The sequence below is a fragment of the Gymnoscopelus braueri genome (assembly GCF_963280865.1).
Source record: "Gymnoscopelus braueri genome assembly, chromosome: 7".
Taxonomy (NCBI): domain Eukaryota; kingdom Metazoa; phylum Chordata; class Actinopteri; order Myctophiformes; family Myctophidae; genus Gymnoscopelus; species Gymnoscopelus braueri.
Genome location: NC_137608.1, coordinates 27,967,136 through 27,990,257, shown reverse-complemented (window position 1 = coordinate 27,990,257; position 23,122 = coordinate 27,967,136). Strand labels below are relative to the sequence as shown.

Here is a 23,122-nt window from a genome sequence, read left to right as displayed (position 1 = left end):
AAAATATATAATCATAACCTATAGTACACTACAGTGGTAGTGTGGTATAAAGCACAGTTATTTGCATTCTGGTATGACTTTATCCCTGTTTGAAGGTACAGCGAAGAAAGTCATAGAAATGCACATACTGTATGTGAAATGCTTCTATAAAGTAGGGCTGAAGTAAAGGCAGAAACAAAATGTTATAAAATCTCAACACAAAGTCTACCTGATACAGACAAGAGAATGTATAGATTCCTGTGAAAGTATTTCAAAGCTGAGAAATCTAACAGTAAGCAGTCCAGTCTGGAAAACTATAGTAATCAATGAACTTTGCAGGTTTTGTGCAGCTTTTAGTATTTTGATATGTACTTTACTTCAGTTCTAGGAAGCATGCATCCAAGCTGAGTGTTCTCTTTTCTATATCTCCTCCTCTCCATTTCTCTAGGCATATCCTCTTTATGCCTCTTTCTTTCTCAATACTTCCCCTTTCATCTCCTTGAACCCCCACTCGTCTTTTTCTTCATCCTTCCCTTTCACTAAACACACCTCCTTCCTCTTCTCCCTCCTAGCCTTTCCTCTGTCCTTCCTCCAGGCACTCTCCTCTTGTTCCTTTCTCTTCAATATGCCTCCTCATTAAAGGACACGGCGGTGTTAAGCATAAAGGTCTTTACACACCGGGGCTCTTCCCAAAAATATATTTTCCAACTGTTGTTTGTGTCATGAGTACATCCACATGAGTGGTGGACAGTAACTAAGTACATTTACTTGAGTACTGTACTTAAGTAACTTTTTTGAGTATCTGTACTTTACTGTAGGCTATTTGTATTTTCTGAGACTTCTGACTTTCACTCCCCTACATTTCAAAGACAAATATTGCACTTTCGACTCAACTACATACAAGGGAAAAAGTACATTATGAATTAACCACTTAAGTCCTACTTCAACTATAGTGAAAATAGCAGATCTACAAGCTCACATTAGTTTGACATGTGACATGTTGTTAGCTTGTAGATCTACTATTTTCACTATCATTGATTTGGGGGGGGGGGGGATTTGAATTGAGCAACGCATTGATATTAAAAATAAAATGTACATTATAATTGTAACTTTTTTAAAAGCCATCCACTGTATGAATAGTTTTGATGTGAAATACTCTCCGGCGATTTTCAGACTGTTTATTTGTCATGCCCCCAGTGTATGAAGACCTTAAAGGGGAACTAAACACTAGGCCATTGTGAGTTTACAACCATGTAAAGGTTAACCACTTGAACCCTAGCATCCCTATTCTGGGACAACTGGAATATCTGCTCATACGCACCAACAGTCCAAAGTCCAACCTAGGGGCCAGTCATGGCATTAGGGCAGATTTTATATGTAGTTTTTTAAAATATTTATATGGCCATATATCAACGAATTAACACCAAAAAGTTCTATGATTTTTATCGACTAAATCGATTAGTCTGATTAACCACTTAAGCCCTGTATTATACTTTGTCGTACAATGGAGGTGTGCGCAAATAGCCGATCTACAAGCTCACCTCATCGTGACAGATTGTGAGCTTGTAGATTAGCTATTTTCACTATTTGTTTAAAAACATTATCGTTCATTAATCGTAATCGAGGCAACAGTTTGACATAATGGTGATATTGATTTGAAGCCATATCACCCAGCCCTACTAACACATCTATTCATTGTATCAGCAAAGCTCAGTCTAGCAGCCTTTTAGATTATTTGTAAACTGTAGGTGGCAGCAAATTCACAAAATGGGCCTATAATTTAGTTTTTCACTTTTTGGCTTTGAAGCCATTCTCCAGTCAATCTGACTTTTGTTTTTCCCCAAAAGTTTCTCGCCAAAGCGGTTGTGGTTTGAAATTAAACATCACGCTGCTATGGCAACGAAGGCAGACTAGGTCATTTCTCACGAAGGCAATGTAAATTGAATGTGAAAGCGAGCACAGCGACGAGTCAGGGCATCGTTTTGAGGTGGAAGATTAGCCTACTGTCCTCTGCGTATAAAATCAAATCAAATCCAGAACGGTAGCCAAGATTTGACAACTAACTAACCATTCACATTGTGACCATCCCTCTTAATGAGATCACAATAATAATCAATTTTAGTTTTTAGCCAAACGCTGTTTCAAGAAGAGCTTCAAATGTTAAAAATAAATAAATAATACTAATAATTAAAAAAAAAGGTCTGGTGCCTCTAGAATCTATGTAGAGCACAGTAAACATTGAACAGCTGAAAACCACCAACAATTCAGGAGAAGGGCATTAATCCCTCCCCCCTCTCCTCTGTTCCCCTCATTGGTCCAGGCATGCTTTAATTGAGATTGAACCATGGTACCATGACATGATGTTGTGAGCTTGTACTGTAGATTTTCCCTATTTTCTCTATTTGTCGTACAAAGAAGTATATAGGGCTTAAGTGGTTAAGAGATCCATCAAGGTCAAGGTCAAGGTTCACTTTATTTGTCTCCCATAGGATAAATGTGTCTTGGATTCAAGGAAGGACTTAGTAAAAGCTGCAGTACAAAAACACAGATAACAACATACAAAAATGACAGTGCATATGCAGTAGCTATCATTCATTTAAATACTGATGCAAGCGGGTCCCTGCAGCTTACCTATTTTTCCATAAATTTTCTTTGTTAGCAATCGGTTTAAGAGAAAAACATGCAACAGAAAAAATTAATTAACCTGACTCAGGCAGTCAGGTTAATTTTCTTTTTCTGTTGCATGTTTTCCTGTTAAATCTCAATCAACAGTCAACAAGAGAGATGATTTGTTATTAATGTTATTTAAAAGCGTCACTGGTCTTTCAATAAAACACAATTTGCCAGGAGTAGTTCATAGGGAGTAGAGAAACAAACATGGCCATTCTGCAAGACATTGGCATGGGTGTGATAATGCATCCTAATGCATAACCCACACAGTTTGCAGCCAGCTGGGCAATTTCTGATAGACCGTATTAATAAGAAGACTTGATAAAGTCCCCACAGACAATCAGGGCTGTTTCTCACGAGTGTGTGCGTGTGTGTGTGTGTGTGTGTGTGTGTGTGTGTGTGTGTGTGTGTGTGTGTGTGTGTGTGTGTGTGTGTGTGTGTGTGTGTGTGTGTGTGTGTGCATAAAGGAGATGCAAATTCTGATTATAATATTGGTATAATTTTGTCTCTGCAGGCAACATAACCTGGCCCTTGCATAAGCATTGTATATTGTTTACAGGGTGGCTGTGTGCGTGCGTGCGTGCGTGCGTGCGTGCGTGCGTGCGTGCGTGCGTGCGTGCGTGCGTGCGTGCGTGCGTGCGTGCGTGCGTGCGTGCGTGCGTGCGTGCGTGCGTGCGTGCGTGCGTGCGTGTGATGAGAGGAGAGCGCTCTAGTGGCACGCTCTGCTTGGGCAGTGAGTGCAAACACAATGTACCCAGCAGCCTCTTGCCTGATTTATACAGCACATCGTGTCATGCACTGAAAATAGCCGATCTACAGGCTAACAACGCATTGCACTGGCACTGTGAGCTTGTAGATCTGCTATTTGCAGTGAACGACACAGGGGCACAACCAATCTGCCTTAATTATGTGTGCTAACAACTGAAAACTAACCACACATAACCATGGGGAAAATGTCAATCGGCTGTTGCAATGGAGTTTATTTTGTGAGATTTTAGCGCACCGGCAATTCGTAAAGTTCAATTATAATTTGTTTAACTGGAACACTACGGAAAGCTGATAAATTATGTTTGTGGAGTTCTCTCTCCTGATTGGATAAAATTGGTATCCCGACCTGAAAATCTATTTTCTGTTTACTAAACAACTAGAGAGAGGGGGAGACCCTTGTACAGGAACAAACACTCTATAGCAATGAATACTATGTATAACTTATTTACAAAAAATAGGCCTATTACTATTATTGAAAAAACTATTGGGAAGAGGATATAGAATTTTAGGAATAATGTACCTCTCTTGAGAGAAATGGATCTATCTACAATATGCACCAAATAAGTAGCTCCAAAAAGGAAGTAAAGGGGGTATTTTTGTTTAGTTTTTAGTTCATCTAATTTATACAGCATCCACCATAGACCAAACAGAGTGCAGCATTAAATGACCTGTCTGTGCCAAGACACATCCTTCACCAAAGCCTTACTAAAAGGGCCTGAATAGGTTTCTGTGGCACAGCCAGTTTGTGCATGGATGGACCAGGGTTTGAATCCAATCCCCATCTAATGCCTAATTTATGCCCTCGGCCGTCGTACGACGTTGTCGTTGTGTGCTAAAAATAGCCGATCTAAGCTGTTGCACAATGAACAATAAATCAGACTTAAGTTGTTTCACATGTCTTCACCCTCTCTGGCCTTGGGTTTCCTGTTGCTGAAATAAAATAACAACAAATAAATGACAAATAACTAAATAGGGGAGAGAGAGAGAGAGAGAGAGAGAGAGAGAGAGAGAGAGAGAGAGAGATTGGCATATGGAATAATATCATGGGGAGACGGTAAATGAGGATCAAGATATTGGAGGAGAGTGAAAAATATCACTGTGCTAGTGAAAATAGAGTACAGTAGAGTACAGTAGGAAGTACTAGAATACAATAGAAACAGACTGCATGGTGGACTGGGATTAGTGGATGAATGCTGATAGCCTTCAGCAGTGAATACTGTTTACAAGACAAGCGACTGTCTAGAGGTTTACTCCTCCGCTCCTGATCACCTGATCACTACAGCAACAACTATAGCTGCCAAGCAGACTATCAGTGTGTGTGTGTGTGTGTGTGTGTGTGTGTGTGTGTGTGTGTGTGTGTGTGTGTGTGTGTGTGTGTGTGTGTGTGTGTGTGTGTGTGTGTAGGCACTCGGAGATGAGGAGTCATCTTGATTGACAATGATGAGGCTTGTCAGTTCAACCTTTACATGACCTTTTCACGCAAACACAAAAACAGGCAGACACGCACTATACACAATCTCTCACAAATGTTCAGGCTGAAATCTTTGAAGGTAAGTCTTTGATTCACAAGCATTACAGTACACACACACACACACACACACACACACACACACACACACACACACACACACACACACTTATTATTAATTTCTTCTGGGGTGCTCATTTCCCGTACAGCTTCCTGATGACCTTTCATTTCATATCCTGCCTTGTGAATTAAAGGTACTAACCAACAAACATGAACAAACGCACAGGTGTGCACACTAATACATTGATGGTCTAATGACGCTCTTAATGCTGATGGCGTCATCAAAAAATCTGGGCAGAGAGCGCCAAATGATTACAAAAACATGACAAGAGTCGCATTACGCTACAAAACAAATGAAAGAGCAAGGCAGTTCAGTTCTTGTGCCCTGGAAGGCTGTCGAGATTGACCAACAACTGTTCATGGGTTCAAAAACACATTTTAATTGAAAAGACCAATAGATGCCGGATGGCAAGGCAGTCATTTCCCCTTCACCGGTGGTCTTATGAAGCCTTAGTATTCTCTCATCATTAGCCAGGGGCACAGAATACGGCTTCAACATGTTCAAGAGGTGTAAGGGCACAGTGAACACACTCCACGCTGCTTGTCAAATTACCCTCCTAATGGCTAGCTTGTCAGGCTGCCTCCTCGTGGAAAAAAGGACAAGTGGTGGTTGGGTAGAAGGGGGGTGCATGCTATTCTCTACCTTGTCACAGGCAAATCACTTGCTCATTCACCTCCTTTTATGATTCCTTTGTTTTCCTTTCTTTCTTTTTTAGCCCTTTTCTAAAGTAGCCTACATCCAGCACGCATTCAAAGGGTGGTAATGATTTTGAAGAGTGCTGTGTAGAGAATCGAGGCAGAGAAAGAGGGTCAGAATGAGAGGGCAGCATGGTAGGAATGGGAGAACGACAGACAGATTGAGAGAGAGACAGACAGACAGACAGACAGACAGACAGACAGACAGACAGACAGACAGACAGACAGACAGACAGGGACACAAGGTTAGGTGTTGTACTAATTCTGGCTGCCTGTATTGTGGGCCTGTCAGCCGTCTGTCTCCATGCTTTCAGACCAGCTTCACTGAGCTTTAATATGCTTTTCCATTAAGTCTAGTTAACCATCATACATCTGAGTCGTCAATAAAAGGCCAAAAACCAAATTAATTTTCCGTCTGTAATTGCTGCCTGAATGTCTTTTCTCTTGCGATACTTGTCTTGTTCCTGGGGGGAAAAAAGGAAAAGAGGAAAGAGGAACTGGACAAACATGCTTCACTCTGTCCCGTCTCTTCCGTTCAGACCACTGCAGTCATCTCCTAAAACTAGTCAACCTGGGTAGAAGTACTTTAATGCTTCCTAAAACCAATTTCCATCATAATTTTCAATTCCTTTAATGACTCACACGTTCAAGCCACAGCGCACTCGCTGACACACACAGACGGTCAGACTCAAGACAGCGACGCATATACAGTATACCCATGCACATGCATAAACACACACACACACGCACACACACACGCACGCACACGCACATAGACACGTGTGTGTTTTAAGCATGAAGGGAACCCATTTGCTCATCTTGGTGGAGGCCTGACCAAGAGGTCGTGCTGCCTAAGTGGATTTTTCATTACCAGCTCTAATAGGCCAAAGAAAATTACAGCTGCTCCAGCAGTGGGATATTAGTTAGGATTGCTCATGTACTTTTTAGCTCAATATATGAGAGGGCGAAAGAGGTGGACGGCAGCTGTAGTGTGTGAGCATTACAGATATTAGTACAATGCTGTCTCCCTCCATGTGCATTCTCTTCCTCTGTCTCCCTCTCCCACACTCGCTTGTACTGTCTGCAATTTGGAAAGGTACATCCTAACTCACAGGGGAATGGAAAAGCTTCTTTTATCTCTAACTACCTCTCCAGACTGAGACCGAAAACAGAGGAGGAACATAATCAAGGAAATAACATTGCAAATGGAAAGCTATTAGCACAGTTGAATTCAATGAATTCAATTTTCTCATGCCTCCTCTAAAATAAATAATTTACTGTTTGCCGATACATGGCAAACAGTTGTTGTCTCGAGTAATTATGTAATTTCCCCACAAGACCAGTCCAGCCTTTTCACAGAAGCTCAATGCAAATGTAATACAGTTCATTTAAAGGAAACTGAGAATGTTAGAGCCATGGTATGTCCTGAACCTTTTGGAAAATACTTTTTTTAAATAAAAAATAGAAAGTTTTCCTTTGTAAAAAATGTTTGCGCAGTCGTTTTGCTCCCTGCTTAGGAGGCCTTGTCCCTAACCACAAGTTTATGAAAATATAAAGGAGAACCCCATAAAGAAACACAAACGTTGACTGGTCCTTCCCATTGAGTTAGGGTTAGGTAGGTTAGTCTCCATTGTGCTTAAACCTTTTTCGTATGTAATTCCATTCAAACTTCAAAAAAGCTTTACTAACATGAAATATATATATTTTTACATATTACATTTTTATAATTCATAAGTAAGCAATTCAGATAGCAATTATATCTTGCAGATGTATAACAATTAACCTAACCGTGACCTCCATCATTTGTCCCAACCTTTTCTCCTTTAGCCCCACCCACGTTTATTTCTGTAGTTGAGTGTATACCCCACCAGGTAGACCCCTGACGACCCTGACAAGATGCACCTCCTTTGTGTACGACCACTTTATTGCCACTGAAAAATATGGGCAGTTGGGGTCACAGTATGCCAGTTTCAACTACCTCTACCACACTTCCTGTTTTACTCTCCCACCATCTCTATCACTCTACTCCACTTCTACTTCCCGATGGGTTGCCACTCTCCTTTTTTACCCCCTGCTCCCGTTTCCTCCTTCCATCATAGCCACCCTCATTAACACATAACAGGATAACTACATGCGTAGCAGGGCTCTGATTTAGCTGTTCAACCCGATTAGGCCTTAATGAGCTGAGACCAGCCATCTGAATGTAAGTGCACACAGTGGCATAGCAATGAGTCACATGCACATGCATGCAAGACACACACACACACACACACACACACACACACACACACACACACACACACACACACACACACACACACACACACACACACACACACACACACACACACACACACACACACACACACACACACACACACACACACACACACACACAGTTTTTGTTAATACTGTTTTGTTCTTTATTACAGTAAAGCAAGTCTCTGTCCCTGTATTGAGATTCTAAGACTCAGGTGTGTTGGCTTAGATTTGTTGGACATTTTTCATTAAACAAAAGAAGAATGTTTGCAGTAGACAATATATTTTCTATTCAACTAAAAGAGCTTGTTCAAGTTGTATTTTTCTTTGCAATAGCTTGATATATTTGAAGACTTGAATTCTGAACTGACTGTACTGTAGATAGACAGCCAAGGCCTATACCAAGGCCATGCACTTGCATGTACATATCTGGCTTCTGGTTTGGGTAAAAACTGTGCTGTCTTGAAGAAAATGCCTTGTTATCTACATAGAAGTGTGGGGCTTTGTTGTCGCACCACGGGAACGAGGGCTATAAATGACTAGAATACATAACTGATACGTGTCACAGGCAATGAGAGGACTCATTATGGGACAAATAGACAAAGGAAAGTGCTTGTTTCAAGTAAATTTTATTGATTAAAAAATGTAAAAGCTCTGCAATATTATATATAATAGTTTGATTACAACTTCAATAAAGACAAAAAAATTATAATGTGGCATGCGATCTCTGCGGTACGATGATAAAAATATATTCATTATAGACAAAACAGATGAATTCTGTAATGAATAGAAATAATAGAAGCTCATGGCCTCTCCTTTATCTTCTTTTTTTCTCATTCTCTTCTGTGGGAGTTTATTAAAGACCCACATTGCCCTTGGACATTCAATCAACTTTCAATCACGAGCAATGGATGTATTCAATGAATGCAAAGGCCAGCAATTCATTACAACAATCAGAGGATGAAATCTCTCTTCCTTTCATCCTCATCATAACCCCCCCCCCCTCCTTTCCTCATACATACACATGCACTTTTCCATTGCTGCTCTCCAGCCTCCAGTTAGTACCAAACCTTTCACCTTCTCATGTACTGTAATGGATGTAAACAGAGATGTTCAATTTCTTCTTTTTTTTTTACCAAAAAAATATATATTTCAATGTATTTTTCTAGCATGTACTTGGTGGTGGAGTTATGGGACAACTTCTCCCACTTTCAAGGTGTATAGAATAGAATTGCATCGTGTGTGTACTTTTGCAAAGGCAATTTGTAGTGGTACAGGACAAATACAAATTAATAACAGAAATCTGGCACAATACTGACCGATAAAAAATAACTAAAAAAAAATTTGTAACAACAAAATATTATGGCCTTTAGTTTGAGGGCAGTATCACTAATGTTTATTAGTGAAATAACTGATGGGTTCGGAAGTTTGACACAGCAGCAGAATTTCAAGAGAATGAAAAGGATCAACCCGCCAGAAGAACACTGACTTTTAATGCGTTTTATGTATCCATTGTATTATTATTATTATTATCAGTCTGTGAACACAAGCCAGTTGACATGGTTCTCCAAACAAAGACGAAGAGGGATGTCATATATTTTCAAGTTAGATATGGCCGTCATTAGTGTAGCTGACACACCCCCATATCACGAATGCCACCTCCACAACATCTGTTTAGGCTGACAATACTGCACCAACTTAAACTTTACTACCCTCAAACTAGACACCTGAATGTGCACCCTGCTTCAAATCTTCCTGTGTATGACCCTTAGACTGAACTCTCCAACTTTCATCCTCAATTGTGTCTTTTTTATTTCCTCTTGTCCCTTACCCTCTGCTCTAGTGCCTGAAGGTCTTTCTCAGTAACTGGCTCTGCCCTGGTTACCACAGCTTTACTCCCCAGTGGATCAACTACAATTGTCATAACGCGGCACATATCCACCAGCCCCTCCTGGCACCTTTTCATTCCAGCATCCAGCTCTGCTCTTCGCGCTGGGTCCCGCTTCAGGGACCCCTTCTCGGCCACTGTGAAACCCAACAGGCCCACCAAAACCTTGTCCGACAGCTCCACGTCTAAGTAGCCAGTGCCGTCGGATATGGTGACACAAATCTGCCACTGACCACCGTTACTGGTCAGTTTCCCCAGGAGAGTCACGATGAAGGCCTTGACGCGGATCTCTGTGGCTTGGGTACGTGGCGTGGCGATCCTGTCTTGGAGAAGGCACAGATAGCTGAACGGTGGTGAGGTGATGGTGAGAGCAGTGGAAAGGTTCTCTTCCCTTCCCGTTGTAGAAACATGGTCAATTTCCCGAGCTGTATTCTGAGCACTTTCAAACTTAGATTGCACTGTATTACTTTCTTTTACATCAAGGAAGCAGGAATCCATGTCCTCGTCCATAAAATCATCCTCCTCATCATCAATCACCATATGGCCGCCACCATGTGATGGCTGCAAAGAGAAGGGCTTGGAATTCTTTGCCTCTTGTTGGCCTCCAGCTTCCCTACCAAAGCTCTGACTGTCTCTTTCTTTGTCTTTCTTGGTAAATCTAGAGTTGCCGACGCCAAGCTGTAATACACAACGATTTTGCCTCTGCTGTTGTGATGTTCTGTCAAACCGATCAGTCGGTGGTGTTGTTGCACTGTCAAAGCTGTTGGGATTAGTTGTGATACTACTGCTACTATTACTATTGCCTCTGTGACTGCTGTCAGACTGTGGAATGCTGTCTGCACTTTCCTGAAAGATTACACTGTCAAGCTCATCCAAGGGGAGGTCATCGAAGTCTTCATCTGGGAAATATTCATCTGCCATATCCTGATCTGTCATCCTGTGGCGAGTCGAGGAGGTAGAAGATAAGGGAGTAACAAGAGCTGAATCCCCTTGATCGTTTAACCAGTGATGACTCTGGATGGATCCACTTCTGTTGCTTTGAGTCAACCCAGTTCTGTAAGAGAATAAGGAAGCTTCACTTTGGGAAGACAACAGTCAATAATATTGAACTGAAATAACCGTTTTTAACAGCACTGTCTATGGGTCATTATAAGCCAGATAGGTTTATGGTAAAGCGAAAGAGCACTACATTTAAGAATTAATTCTGAGATTGTTTTAACGTAAAGCCAGTAATTTACTGGTATTTTTCATTTTGGTGAATTGGGATTGCTGTAATGTCACGCGGCACTTGGTGCCGCGCTATGAGCTTGTATATCTGCTATTTTTTAATAGCCAAATAAATCTAAAATGATGCAGAGGTGTCCCGGATTGAATGGGTTAAGAACAATGTTATGAATTTAACCAAACTTTTCTAAAGACCTTTCTCAAGATTAGTGAGTAAGTGACTGACTGACTGACTGACTGACTCCCTATTGCTGAAGCAGGCTTGCAGTACATGACAATGTCCTCGTTTCCTCCTCCCACTTTCCAGACGAACACAGAAACATACTCCTGCATTATGCCACATCCAGAAATGCTAGCATTTCATATTTTACTTTTATGAGCTCATTCAATTCAATTGGATCTACAAAGAACTTCTTTGTGTTATTTTTACATTTCAATTAGTCTCCCTTTCCTATACCGTTGCCTCCATAAATCTATATTATTTAAAGCGCAATGACTATTTGGTTGTGTATTTACCATGTCATTGCCATTGATTAGAAATCATGGATTAAAGCAAATAAAATCTCACTGAATTTTTTCCCCCCTAATATGCGATTTGTGAAACTGCGTGAAAGGAACTCCTCAACACACTAGTGCTGTGTTTCATAAACAATTGGCACAATATGTGGAATTATGATGTTTTTGGTAGCCATACAGCCAACCAGTTTGATTGACGATAAACTGGATAGTAATTTTGTTGGCTATTTTAAAACACAATGCAAGACGCCAGAGGTATAACCTTTGCTTTTATGAAATATCTGAGATCATTAGGATTTTCTGAAAGATTAAACATGCATTCTATTGCTAGTTTGACCACCTCAAATAACCTTAAAATAACGAATGCATGACATGCTTCCATAGAAGACATGCTGACTTCTATGGAACCCAAATGACTGAAATGAGTCGTGGCGACTGAGAACTTTAATCCATGAGATATTCCAAACATTAGATCTGCAGACAAGGTACCTCACAGCCCAAACCTACTGTACCAGTGTGTCATTAAATCCTCACTCGCACTCTCTCTTGCTCTGCATTAATGTAAATGTATGTAGCTGTCTACTGTAGTAGGTTAATGCTGTATTTTGCACTGCAGCTGGTATTAACATGATTAATTAAGCCAAAAGTGCAACAATACTATTCATTCAGCCAGCATGTCATGAAAGTATTAGGCACAAATAATATGCTATGGCTCATCAGACGTGCAGTGTGTCTTCCACACTCTCTGCATGCGCACACACACCCGCGCACACACACACACACACACACACACACTGCAACGTCTTTGCCAACGAGTGGGAGAGTGATGTTATCTTCTATTTAACATTTCTGATCCACAAACTGTGTTCTTGTCCACTGTTGCTGTACTGTACATTCATTAACATTTTATCCAAAAATAAATTGAAATCCTTCATACTGAATAAATAAGTAATTTACCCTGTGTTGTGATAACTGATTTTTTTTTTTGTTATAATGTAAATGTTAAGCGTCACTTCAGTAACCACCCACCCAGTGCTTAATTTGTAAATTATTAGGTGCCGGAGCTCATGAACACGTGAGTCTTGCCCCCCCACCCCAAGGTATGCCCGTATTTGTATCTATATTTTATATGAAATAATATTAATTGATTTAACCAAAAAATTGCCCCAGAAAGCTTGGCCAAATAACAGCATAAGGGTCACTGTTTCCACATCAAATAATGTTTTTCATAATCTGAACATACATTAACATAGGCGTAGCAATAGAAGAAAGAACGCTATTATTTATGAGATCTCTCTCTCTCTCTCTCTCTCTCTCTCTCTCTCTCTCTCTCTCTCTCTCTCTCTCTCTCTCTCTCTGATCACAGACATACGCACTGTCCCCCCTCTCTCTAACAGTGAATAATAAAGTGGTTATTGTGAAGATTTACGTAACCTAACTCAGTTTAATTTCATCCACGGTCCTTTTCCATTACAGGAATGGACATTGAGGGGAAAACGCTAAAGCTGAATCAATAATAAATAGCCTAAATAAAAGATGGAACGCAGAAGGGAGGTTCCGGAGCCGAACTCCGACATTGATTAAGCACCGACAGCACCCACCTGGATGAGGCCGTGGAAGGGTGGCTCCTGACAGAAGATACAGTGGAGGCTTCACTGAGAGTCCCATAGCCACTTTCCACAATAGGCCCTCTGGGAGCTCCTCCCCTCTCCTCCTGGGCTTCCAGGCTGGCCAACAACTCCTGGTCATCTACATCCAAGTCGTCCATTTCCTGGTTACCTACAACACCGACCATGTACAGCATCAGTCAGTTTAATGATCAGCAGATAGTTCCAGCCCAAAAATCTGATGACAATGAAATCAAATTCAAATGGATTCGTTGTAATTGCTTTGACAATGTGGACACAACTCAGAACAAACTGATTTGTTCATATTCATCATGTGTTGTGCGGAGCCTGGAGGTGTGTAATTATCTGTATTTCTATTTTCTATGTATTTCTATTTCAATTCCCCTCCAAATTATGTACTGACAATTAAATAAATTCAACTGGGTTTGGTTTAATTGCTTTAAACCAAACCCACGGATACAACTTAGAACAGAACAAACTGATTTGTTCATATTTATCATGTGTGGAGGTGTGCAATTATCTTACAGTTAATTCAGAACATTCAGTTTGAACATTCAGTTTGATCCAGTCTTAACAAGAACTATGCAATGCCTTCTTTCTTCCCCAATCAAACAGCTGCCAGCTAGATGAAGTACATGGTCCACCCTATCATTATCCTTGATGATGACAACCACTCGTGAAGCGACAACAAAACCACACAAGCCAGCGTTGCCATACTTTGGTCTGGTTCTGCTGGGATTTCCTCTGCCTCCTCTGCCGCAATCTGTGGCTCTTCTTCAGGCAGACCCAGGGCCCTGCACAGCATCTTGCCCTGGGTGGAAAAAAACACATGGATTTCTTGATCAAGAACCAAAGCCAGCAACATTGTTTTTATCCTCACCTCAGGTGATATAAGAACAGAAAAACAATACAGAACAGTATAAACACACAGAGCTTAAATGGTCAGATGATAAATCAAGACTCCTCCATGCAGAGTTGCAGGTGCCAGTAATTCTAAAACTAAAGCATGCTTTTTTTTGTCTTGTCACAGTATGGGCGTGTGTATTTCACATTTTCAATTTCAAGAGAAATGCCGCTTACCTGGCTGTTCCTGTCCACCATGTCCTCTACTTCTCCTCCCAGGACCTCCACATTACCTGGACCCAGCAGCAGCATTCCCAGTCGACACACCATCTGTCCCTTCAACTGGAGCTTCACTCCAGGCCTAGATGTTGGAGGAAAGGGAGGTATTGCTGTTTCAAATTAAGCGGATATATGAATTACAACATAATATTATCAAGCAGATATAAGTATACAGATTCTAAAAACAAAAAGCAAACAAACCAAAAAACGTACTGTCAGATTACAATACATTTTATTTTGATTTCATATCAAATGTAATGAAATGTTAAATATGTTATCAAGGATAACAACAACAACAACACTTCATATTTTATTTTTTTCTTTCTTTTATTAAGTTTGGCAACTTTTATTTAAGAGCTTAAAATGAATACCTTGACATTTCTAATTTGAATTTGAGTACCGTATTTTCCGCACTATAAGGCGCACGTACCGTCAGTGCGCCTTATAGTGCGGATGCGCCTTATAATCCGATGCGCCTTATATATGTATCAATATTGGTTCCCTTGGTTTCCGCACTATAAGCCGCACCGTCAGTGCGCCTTATAGTGCGGATGCGCCTTATAATGCGGTGCGCCCTATATATGAAAATAATACATTTATTGAAGGTGCGCCTTATACTCAGATGCGCCTTATAGTGCGGAAAATACGGTAATTTCTTCTCAATGTCCTTCCCTTTGCCTAAAAATTGATTGTTAGCATTCTTTATCTTAAGCCACTTTCCCACATGGAATCCCTAACATTGCTGGAAAAAAATATCCAGGCAGTGGTTAGTCATTTACACATTGACCTCCTTTATGGAGAAGTTCGCTGTGATGTCTGTTATCACATTAGATGACCGTTAGTGACACAGCACTTAATGCTTGCGCAAGATGTGTCTAAAGCGCCTAATAAAATGGGGATAAAATATGTATTGGGGAGGAACAGAAATCCTCCTGGGGTTTGTTGTTTCACTTGGAAAATCTCAACTGAGCTGACTGTCAGTGCACATAGGCTATCACTGTCACTGGCAAGCGGAGTGCATCTTTTTATCGGTGTAAAACCAGGAAATGCCAAGTTGTGAATGTTACATTGGAGTTGATCATCTATGCATGTAATTATTTTTCAGCTAATAGTTACACGAACATTGTTCTTGTGAAGTAAATTTGTTGTTCTTTGTTTATGTTTGGAACACAGTTCTTGTATGACGCAATCTAAGATTTGCCTATGGGGATTCCAATACAAAAAACAACCCAGCGGTAGTGGCAGTGACCTCTATTGGCTTGCCGCCTGCTTGTGAGGTGCACCCGTGCGAGCCACTAGACGAGCGATTGCCCGTCAAGCAGCCGATGGCCTCGCGTGTTGTCGTGCACACCGTTTGAGTTGGTAAGCTGCGGTGGATGGAATCGTTTATCATGTGAAGCAAAAACATTGTGCTCCCTTGCCTGCATCTCAGCCAATCACAGGCCAAGTCTTCCCCAAACACCCTGGAGAAAACAATATTGTGGAAGGATGTAAAAAGGGCGCTCAAGTGGCAAGGTCTCACATGTAACAACCTGTATAGTCAATCTCATTCCTCCAGGAGGAGTTACAGTAACTGTAATCAAAACATGTTTTTTGAGTGAAGGGGGACCATTTCACAGACCTGAGTGCAGTGCTGAGTGCAGGGATAGGCTGGTACTCCATGGCCTCTAAGCTCTGGACTCCATCTGTCACCTGCATAACAGATGAAATAGTCAGTGGTCTGCTTTCTGTCCCCTGAGTCAAAACCAAAAATGGAGAAGCAGCGTTCAGCCTTTATGCACAACATAACTGGAGCAAACTCACTCTTTTTTTTAGCACATTAGAGAGCCAGAATAATTAAGTATAATCAAACCCAAATTATTCAAATTGATTAGAAAATCTTTGAAATTTATGACAAGATATCAGTCAAAACATCGGTCATGGAGTCTCCAAAATCGGGATAGGACCCAAAAATCTGGCATTGGTTGGGCTCTATTGTCTGCTAGCTTGCACCGGACCTGTAGCAGCAGCATGCGGGTCGTTTTGGCCTCCCAGGGCTTTTGGGTGATCTGAGTGACAGCAGTTACATCTTCATTTGCACAGTCCTTGCCCCTCCATTTCTGCAGCTGACCATAGGCTGGCTGACTGATGTCCAGTAATGAGTCAACCTAAAACATAATTGGGAATACTTAGTTATTGTTACTTAGTTAGCAATTGAGGATTGCCCCTGCATATCTAATTACTTATCTTAAACTTTGGTAGAGGTTTGGGTTGTGTCCTTGCTTACCTTGCCACCACGTAACTCCAAATATTGGCGAGATACAGTACATCTTCAATAGTTGCCTGGTATATTAAAAATGTATTATCCGAAATACTCTCATATTACCTCATTGACTTATATTGGTGAAACAGTTCTCAAAGTCACACTTTTAACACAACCAGGTTTTGTAATTTGATACATTGGCAGAATCTGCTTTGTTTGCTTGAAAGGTATAACAACGTATTCCAGGTTTTAAAAAAAAGCCAATAGTTGGAGTTACATCGTGGCAAGATAACTAACTACACAACCCAAAGCTATTGTGCAACCACACATCTTTTATCTCTCTAATAACTACCGTATGTTATCTATTCATGTGCCACCCATAAATATAGCTTTCCATTCCTATTTTAGGAGCTCCAACCAGATAGTCTACTAACCATCCAAAGCTAAATTTAAACCACATCATTTAAACACAACATTTACATTATACATTTTTTGCATATTATTGTTTTCTTTAACCCATTCAGACCTGAGGCCAATTCTACAAATGTCTTCTAAATCCTTATGTTGCTATATCAGTGGTTCTTAAACCTTTTCATGTCAAGGACCCCCCAAATTATATGTATTTGGCCACGGACCCCCATCTCAGAAATATTTAGTTCCAGGGACCCACAGAAGCAAAGATTTGAGTTAAAAATGTTTGCTTTAAAAAATTAATATATTCAAATATTTGCACACATTTTCACGTTTAAAAAATAGCAGATCTACAAGCTCATAGTGCGGCACTCTGTGCCGCGCAATGAGCTTGTAGATCTGTGATTTTCAAATAGCTTAAGTATAAAATAATGGTTTAAGTGGTTACACAGATGCGTTCCCAGTTTTAATGGGTTAAGTCTTCCTGATAATGCCTTTCCCGGCCCTTAAATGTGTATTCATTTTATTTTTACATTTCCTAAAAAGTAACAGGTTTGGACTTTGAACATGCATACAAGGTTTCTGTCCAACAGCGACGATATGATGCACCCACCTGGACACAGAAGGTGCCATTGAGCTCTGTCTTGTGGGCCTGGGACAGTCCATCAGGAAGGACACCATGGCCCAAGACCTTCAGGTCTGCCAACAGCCACTGGTCTAACACCTAAAGGAGGTACACACACACGATATCTGGTGGTTGTCTGCAATTATGGCTTTCAAACATATTCTAGTCTGTCTGCTATAGGTTTTCCTGCTTTACAACACATTTAATCAGAATGTACTTAACTCAATTAAATGTATAAATAATAATAGCTGGTGTAATCTATGACCCAGTCTGGTTCTAGGATTAATTTCCTTTTATTTATGAATGGTCATTAGCTCAATGTGTTAAATGTTGTGAGGTTATTTAGCCTGCAAACAAGAAGATAATAAGTCATAAATGTTCAAACCATGGTCCAACGCGTTTCACATGCAATAACATTGTATTTTCTTTACAACAAAAGATAAAGGCTCAGGATATGGTCTTTTGACATTAACCGTATGAACCTTAGCGCTGCCCTTTTCCGCGCATCTCAACACATTTGGTGAAAATAGATATCCAGTCACTGAAAATAGCCAATCTACAAGCGCAATGCTAAGCGTTGTGAGCTTTTGATTGGCTATTTTCAGCAAAGAGATTTGGTGTAGAGGGGGGAAACAGTAGGGAGTATAGACCCCTGGGCCGTGGTGGACAAAGTATACAGTACATCACCGTCACTTGAGTCAAGGTACAGAGACTTCTGGTTAAATCCCTAGACTACAACTGAAAGTTGCTCTGTCAGATTTTAGCTTGAGTTAAAGTATTGGAGATTAGAGCATCGCAGTTCCCGCCCACTTCCTGGTTTTTCCTGGTGCCGGAAGGAAAAACTCAATGCATTTTTCCCATTGACATTTCCAAAAATATTTATATCAATTAATTTAAGCCTAGAATCAAGCCATCCAGGGTCCTGGTGAATCATGACCATAAAACGTTTTTTTCTGTGATTTATTTTATTTTATATTTAATTATATGATATACCATATTTAATAAATACCCTTTGTTTTGCCGTTTTCACAAAAAACAAATCACAGAATCAAACGTTTAATGGTCATGATTCACCAGGACCCTGGATGGCTTGATTCTAGGCTTAAATTAATTGATATAAATATTTTTGGAAATGTCAATGGGAAAAATGCATTGAGTATTTTGCGGTGGAACCCGGAAGGGGCGGGAACTGCGATGCTCTATTGGAGTAAAAATAGTATTCAAAAGTAAATTTTCCTTTATGTGGACTACTCTCCTTGTGACCTGTTCCTATCTCTGTTTCCTTGTTCTTCCTATTTCTATCCTTCCCTTTCCTGGAAAACTACAAATGATGGAGCATGTATGGGAAAAATATGTTCACCCACTTCTTTACACCGGCCATGTGACAATAAAGCTTATTCTGGTTCTTCTTATTAACACAGTTATTGTTTCACAATAAATCCCCCCACACACACACTCAGTTTTATAGGTGCAGTCAATGTAAACAATTTGCTGGGAATTACTTAGACTGTACTGTGCATCTCAAATTAGGTGAAACCGTGTTGATAGGTGAGAATTCTCAGCCTGGTCAAATGTATTCAAACTTTTTTCAGTAGAAGCTGTTTTTGAAGTTGTATTAATTGATTTTACCCTTCTTGAGTCAATCCAGCTGCACTAAAAAGCCTTTCACAAGCAGCAGAGGCAGGTAGTGCTATGTTTAACTTGAGCGACAGGATGATTACAGCCAGGTAAGATGTAGAAATGTCCACACCTCCGTCACCATTAGCACCTACTGCCGAGAAAATCATTTCAGTTGAGAGCTTTTAAGATATCTATGGTTTACTGTGAGTGGTTTCCTCCTGTGAGGAACACAGCGTGAGGCCAAAAAGAATCTACAGCTGACTTCAAAGCTATAAGCTAAAAAATTAACAATAAGTAACAACGACCTTCATAGAAATGTAGTTGAGTCAAAAGTACAATATTTATCTTTGAAATGTAGTGGAGTACCAGAATCAGAATCATCTTTATTGTCACATCACAGGTTTACAGGTGTAAAGAAGAGGGTGAAATTGGTTTATTGTGCAAGCTCCATCGTTCGTTTCCGGGGAGAAAAGAAAAAGAAGGGAGTGGGGCAGGGAGAGCAAGGAAAAAAGAAAGACAGATAAACTAAGATATCTATACAGGTGAATCATGACCATAAAACATTTGATTTTGTGTCAAGAAATATCAGAATATTTAATTATTTTATATACTATTACAGAACAGAAATTCCCTTCTTTTTGGGTGGTTTTCAATTATTGTTTGACACAGAATAATCAAATGTTTTATGATCATGATTCACCAGGAGCCTGGATGGCTTGGTTCCAGGCTTAAAATAATGTATATAAATATTTTCTGAAATCTCTGTGGGAAACATTTTCTATCTGTGCAATTGCAATTCAATTGCAATTTTGTTTGGTTTAATCATATCCAATTTCACATGTTTATCTTGAGTGTATCCTATACGAGTTCAGTTCTACAGACTTCATCGTACTACTTCTTCCTGATTGGATGAAACTGGTATCTCAACCTGCAAATGCATTTTCCGTTTACTAAAGAGCTGAACTGACAGGGAGACCACTGTTATGGAACAAACACTCTATAGCAATAACTACTATGGGAATATACAGCTATTTAACAATAAATAATTATATCACTTACACCACCTTTAACATGAAGGTGAGGTACACTAGCCCAAAAGACCTCAATAATTGATTAATTTTCTGCTGCATTAGTAAATTTAACACATTTCTTCAAGTTCTAGATTATATAATCAGCTACAAAATTCTTGAGAACATGTGTTCTTATTACTTCATATAGGGCAATGGGCAATATATTGATATGATATTGTGGTGTGAGACTAGATATTGTCTTTTGGATATCATAATATCGTGATATGGCACTAAGTTTTGTCTTTTACTGGTTTTAAAGAAATTGCTTTACAGAAATGTTCTCAACTTACCCAACTGTTGTAGCTGTTATTTGCCTTTAATACCCACTTAGTTATTAATGATATAGGCATTCATGTATTTATCAAATATCTAATCTCATATAGTGTAAATATTTTGTGAAAGCGCCACCAATAGTCAGCCCCACAATACTGATATTGTGGTATTTGGTGAAAAACATTGTGATACTTTGTCCATATCTTCCAGGACCAGCCCTGACTTCATTTCAGTCAGACAACTCTTGGATTGGATTAGAATATATATTTATTGAGCATGCTTGAGCATAGATATAGGACGCATATATGAAGCATAGTTTGGCGTCAGGGCTCTGAATCCATTCACTCCCTGTAAGCATCACATTTTAATAAATGTTACATGCCAAATAGCATTTACAGGGAATGAATAAAGACCCCCACTGGGATCTAGAAACAGAGCCTGCCGGTGGATGCCGGGGAGGCAGTGGGATGAGACTATTCATGGTCAGCAGCATACGCAGGCAAGCGAAGGCAGCAGATACAGCAGAGATTTCTGCAGCAGAGCAGCAGCGACGGCACGTCAGCGCAGCAGGACAGAGCAGCCAGAATGAACAGGTAGGCAGAGCAGTACTTATAACCCACCGACCAGGAGAAGAGTGCATGTGACTAGTCACCTGATCGGTTGGCACAATCCCTTGAGTTGCCTGGCCTGAACTAGCTCCACAAGCTGCGCCTCATATATTGTGTTGTAGGAAGCTGCAGAAGCATCCATCCTTGTTACCTGTTGGTTGATTTGTTGTTGTGAGAGACGACCGCCTCCCTCCTCCTGCAGCCACTCCACACAGGCCTCCAGCCAAGCATAGGGTACCTGCAGTGGTGGAAAAAAATACTCAAATGTTTTACTTAAGTAAAAGTATCAATACAGCAATGTAAGAAATACTCTGTTACAAGTAAAAGTCCGGAATTCAAAATGAGTAAAATTACAAAAGTATTTGCATCAAAATGTATTTAAAGTACCAAAAGTAGAAAGTAGTCCACTCGTTATGCAGAATGTCCCATTTCACAAGTTTTCTAATTAAATGTTATAATCAAATTAAACATATAAAGATCTTTTGAAAATAGCAGATCTACAAGCTCACAATGCGTCGCATTGCAATGCATTGTGAGCTTGTAGATCGGCTATTTTCTAATGGGCGAAATGTATATAGGGCTGAAGTGGTTAATGTATGTTTTGCGATAATAATCAAAATCTACAAAGTAACAAGTAACTGAAGCTTACAAATAATTGTGGTGGAGTAAAAGTACAATATTTGCTTCTGAGAGGAGTAGAAGTAAAAGCACTGAAAATTGGAAACACTTCAGTAAAGTAAAGAAACACCTCAAAGTTGTACTTAAGTATAGTACTTGAGTACATGTACTACTTCTTAGTTACTTTAGACCACTGGGTACCTGGACATGCCACGAGGTCTTCAGCCAGGCCTGAGCAGCACGCACTGCTCCCTGGGTCTCAGGAGCCATCCTCCGCTTCTAGATGTACTCCACCTGAACATGTTTCTTCTGTTACTGCTGCCATTACTGCATGTGCACAACCCCAGCAAACTTCCTTACTAGCTGCTCTGGCAAAAATGGTTATTCAGTGTTTCTTAGCATTGATCACTGCACTAATAGTCCAATAAACATAAATAAAATAGCTATAATTAATCACACACACTGTGAAATTTGGAGTGCAGCCAGAAAGTGGGAAAGACAAATCAACTGTACATATTTATCCCTATATTCAATTAAGTAGTTATTAAGTATTTGGATTCACCCCTGCTAAGTAATAAACACTAGAATTGATCCAAATGCTACAAGATCAAACGCCACACCAAGCACTCTTGCATATCTTCTGTTTAGATTTAATTGCTTGACACCCAAGCAATAGATTGTTATTGATGGATTGGATGCCACAGTGTAAAATTAAGCTATATACTACTCTACTCTATTTAACCTCTCTATGCTATCTGATTTAATCTAACGTTAGGCAGTGGTGGAAGAAGTACTGACATGTTTTACCTAAGTATTAGTATCAATACCACAATGTAGAAATACTATGTTTTTCAAATACTTGTAGTGGAGTAAAAAGTACAATATTTGCGTAGGAGTAAAAGTATTGAAAATTAGAAATACTCCAGTTAAGTAAGTAGTCAAAATTGTACAGTACTTGAGTACATGTACTTAGTTACTTTACACCACTGGGTAGAGTCAGTAGTCTTTTGCCCCACTATCAATGAATGACGTAGGATAACGACAAAAAAAAAACAAGGCGCCAAAGTTCATGTCAGTGAGTTAAGTCTTTCACTAAAAGTAATGCTACTTGACATTTTCCCATGTAACATTATGTCGTAATGAACGGCAATTACAGTAAAACATGAGAGCATTACTATAGCCTAATAATTCATCACCAGTAAACGTCAGATTACCTTTAAAGATCACAAGTTTGAGGTAAAGGAAGATCTTCTAAGAAACTAAGGAAAGAACCCGTCTGTGTACGTTTCAACCAAACTATCAGTGTTGCCAGATTGT

At 40.0% G+C, this 23,122-nt stretch overlaps 1 protein-coding gene across 1 annotated transcript; it reads right to left on the bottom strand.

Annotated features, from left to right (window-relative positions):
* Positions 1–8,623: 8,623 nt before the first annotated feature.
* Positions 8,624–23,078, bottom strand: rmi1 (RMI1, RecQ mediated genome instability 1, homolog). The gene is made up of 10 exons (XM_080432708.1): positions 23,020–23,078; positions 22,007–22,099; positions 21,339–21,425; positions 17,605–17,715; positions 16,336–16,485; positions 15,960–16,030; positions 14,297–14,420; positions 13,934–14,027; positions 13,190–13,367; positions 8,624–10,902 (listed from the first exon to the last, which is right to left on the bottom strand). The coding sequence occupies exons 2-10, from the start codon at positions 22,073–22,075 to the stop codon at positions 9,771–9,773; spliced, it is 2,016 nt and encodes a 671-aa protein (XP_080288834.1). The 5' UTR covers positions 22,076–22,099; positions 23,020–23,078; the 3' UTR covers positions 8,624–9,770.
* Positions 23,079–23,122: the final 44 nt, after the last annotated feature.

Coding starts and splice junctions, on each gene's coding strand:
- rmi1 (XM_080432708.1), bottom strand. CDS start 22,075: ATGGCTCCTGAGACCCAGGGAGCAGTGCGTGCTGCTCAGGCCTGGCTG. Junction 21,426..22,006: donor AGACCTCGTGGCATGTCCAG/GTACCCAGTGGT, acceptor CCACCACTGCAG/GTACCCTATGCTTGGCTGGA. Junction 10,903..13,189: donor CCTTCCACGGCCTCATCCAG/GTGGGTGCTGTC, acceptor ATTCTCTTACAG/AACTGGGTTGACTCAAAGCA.